Source organism: Mastomys coucha, unplaced genomic scaffold, assembly GCF_008632895.1.
Source record: "Mastomys coucha isolate ucsf_1 unplaced genomic scaffold, UCSF_Mcou_1 pScaffold17, whole genome shotgun sequence".
Taxonomy (NCBI): Eukaryota; Metazoa; Chordata; class Mammalia; order Rodentia; family Muridae; genus Mastomys; species Mastomys coucha.
This window is the reverse complement of record NW_022196899.1, coordinates 27,743,541-27,746,420: the sequence shown is the minus strand read 5'-3', so window position 1 is coordinate 27,746,420 and position 2,880 is coordinate 27,743,541. Positions and strand designations below refer to the sequence as shown.

At 34.8% G+C, this 2,880-nt stretch overlaps 1 protein-coding gene across 1 annotated transcript in view; it reads right to left on the bottom strand.

The window, feature by feature from the left end:
* The window catches only part of Fxr1 (FMR1 autosomal homolog 1), a 53,178-nt gene that overhangs the window by 25,034 nt on the left and 25,264 nt on the right, over positions 1–2,880 (bottom strand). The window contains exons 4-5 of the mRNA XM_031376288.1: positions 447–518; positions 5–115 (exon numbers count right to left, since the gene is read on the bottom strand). Of these exons, the coding sequence (XP_031232148.1) occupies positions 5–115; positions 447–518 (183 nt within the window). The remainder of the gene's footprint in view (positions 1–4; positions 116–446; positions 519–2,880) is intronic.

The window sequence follows — 2,880 nt, the reverse complement described above, 5'->3', positions numbered from 1 at the left end:
ACTTAAAGAAGGTATTTTTTTTGACAGTTTTATTTTGATTGACAGGCCGAAGTCGTTCAAATGTGACTATTTCATTGTAAGTGGCATCACAAGCAGCATATTCAATGACATAAAACTAAAAGACAAAATTCTTTTAAAAGCTCGTGTGAACAAAAGTACTGACCTTTAGATGATGTTCTAGAACCCCTTTTATGTACAAACACTAAGCATACCTATATATTATCAACATCATTTACATAAGCCAAATTATAAATGTTTACAAGCATGAACCTTTATAGTCATATAGCCTTGAGGAATACCTCTAGAACGAATCCTTGGTGTTTGGCAATAAAAAAAACAAAATTGAAATTAACAGTATAGTGAATGGGTAACAACTGATTAGTTATATTAGAGGTAACAGCCACAGCAACCCAGAGTTAAGGTGTTTCCTTGGAAAAGTCACTTACCTCTCCTTTCATCATCCGAACTTTAGCCAGCCACCATCCACATGGCTCTTGGTCATTTGCTCTTGAATATACCTGAGGAGCAAAAACATTCCATTATCTATCCATCCCATAAGATTCTGACATTAAAAATGTAAATGTAAAATCTAATTGAACTCAACCAAATGTTATTACTGAAATGAGCAAGAGAAATGCACTTTAAAAGAAAATGTCGACAGATTGCTTACTTAAAAATAGGGCTGAAAGCTTGAGAAACAGTTTTTTGGAAATCTATCTTAACAAATAAGTAACTATTTAAATAGTTTTAAATAAATTTAAAGAAATGCCTCTTACAAGGAACTGTATTAAGGTATGTATAACATGTGCCAACACTGTTCATCAAAATTAGGAACTGTTTTGAAGAATTAAAAATATTATTTAAAATTTTAAATATTAATTTTTAAAATATTAAAATTTTAAAAATAAGGAGGGCTCAGGACCACCAACTGTTAAAAACATGAAGTACAATGTATTACAAGTGTTTATCTGAAAGACACACTCAGTTCATCTACCATAGTAAACATGTCTTACAAAAACAACAAAAAGTGAATTTTACATTTTATTATTTTGTTGTTGTTTGCTTTCTTTTTAGACAGGGTCCCCAATAGCTCAGGCTACACTGAACTATCTCTATCAGTGACAGTGCTGACTTGGATTTCTGATCCTCCTGCCTGTACTTCTGCAGGCCAGTTTTATAATTTCAACTATTTGGACTAAAGCAGAAAACTTCACAATTCTGATAGTTGTTCTGTTTCTGTATTTGAATCTGTGAAATCCTTTTCTGGAAGGTTGGCTTGACCTGGCAGGCACAGTCAGTCATCTGCCTGTCTATTAATTACTCAGCCTCTTGCTGGGTAGAACTTATGTACTCAAGTTCTGATTGCTGAGTTCTTATCCCTAAACCTACCACTTGGCTGTCCATGATCCCTTACAATTAACAAGTAAATCAACAAGCCTTCCTATCTATCCTAGAAGTGTATTCAAAGAATGTCAGCTACCCTCTACTAATCTGCAAAATTCCGAGATTCAAAAGAATATTCATAAAGAAAAAAAATGCATTTCATAAGACTATCAAATACAGGACTGAGAGGAATAGAGCATATGTGAAGTTGTGGTTTTTTGTTTTCATAAATAACCTTCACAAACAGAACACACACACACACAGCTTTTCTAATTCTGTGTTTCTGTGGTATGTATGCCAAGTGTTATTCTCTATTACTCTCTGACACAGAATCTCTTTCTGAACCTAGAACTTCCATTTCTTTTAGGGAGTTGGTGACAAATGAGCACCTGTCTCCTGTCCACACCAACCAGGGAGAAGCTGGGATAAGGTACATGTGAGAGACCATGCTAGGGTTGTCACCTGAGTGCTGGGACCCAACCTACGTCTTCACTTGTACAGCCAGCACTCTTCTCACTAAGCCACTCTCCCTGACAAGTGACCTCTTAAAAAGATTTGTCATAAGCACATTACTGCCTTTTCTTGTAACTGTAGCAATTGCTATCTCAATTTTGGATACATCCATACCATGAAATTGTATGTTTGATTAAAAATAAAACATGTATGAACAAACATGACAATCTCTGTGATGTCCTCATTATTAGTTACAATTAGTGTATACAAAAATCACAAGTATGTAACATAGTCAAAGTTGTTACATCCTAAAATTCTTTATAAATGCAAAGGAAAATCTATAACACTCAATTCTAGCTAATTATATTTGTATATAAGTATTATGTTACTATTAAATATTTAAAACATTTAACTTAAACTTTTTCCTTAAAATTTCAAGTTAACAAAGTATGATTACATCTTAATTTGTGATATTTTACAAAACCGTAGAGAGCAATTTTTTACTAGGACTGAATCATGAAATGAAAAGTGAAGTAAAACAATCCAGGAATGATGATTTCCAAATCTCTGACATGTTTTTGTAACACCTTGGGAAACTAAGTCACAGATGGCTTAAAGTCAGGCTAAGCTTTCCCAGGCAGAGACTAGGAAAAAAAGAGTGTTAAATAAAACATCCTCAGCACTTCAGTGAGTTGTGGGGTTTGTTACTGATTTAGAGTGCTCCCCACCCCTTAAACCAGAGAGTTACAATAGTATCTGAACAGCAAACAGTCTGGAAACCAGGGCATGGTAATGTGAAGCTAAGGCAGGAAGATCTCAATTTCTAGGCCATCTAAAAACAACAAAAATGATTTAAAACAAATCAAATCAAATCAAAACAAAAAACCAGCCAGTCATGGTGTCACATACTTTTGGTCCCAGCACTCAGAAGGCAGAGACAGGCACATTTCTATGAACTTGAGACCAGTCTAGTCTACAAAGTGAGTACAGCACAGCCAAGTCCATTCATTACACACAGAAAAACTTAGTTCCCCCCCCCCCCCC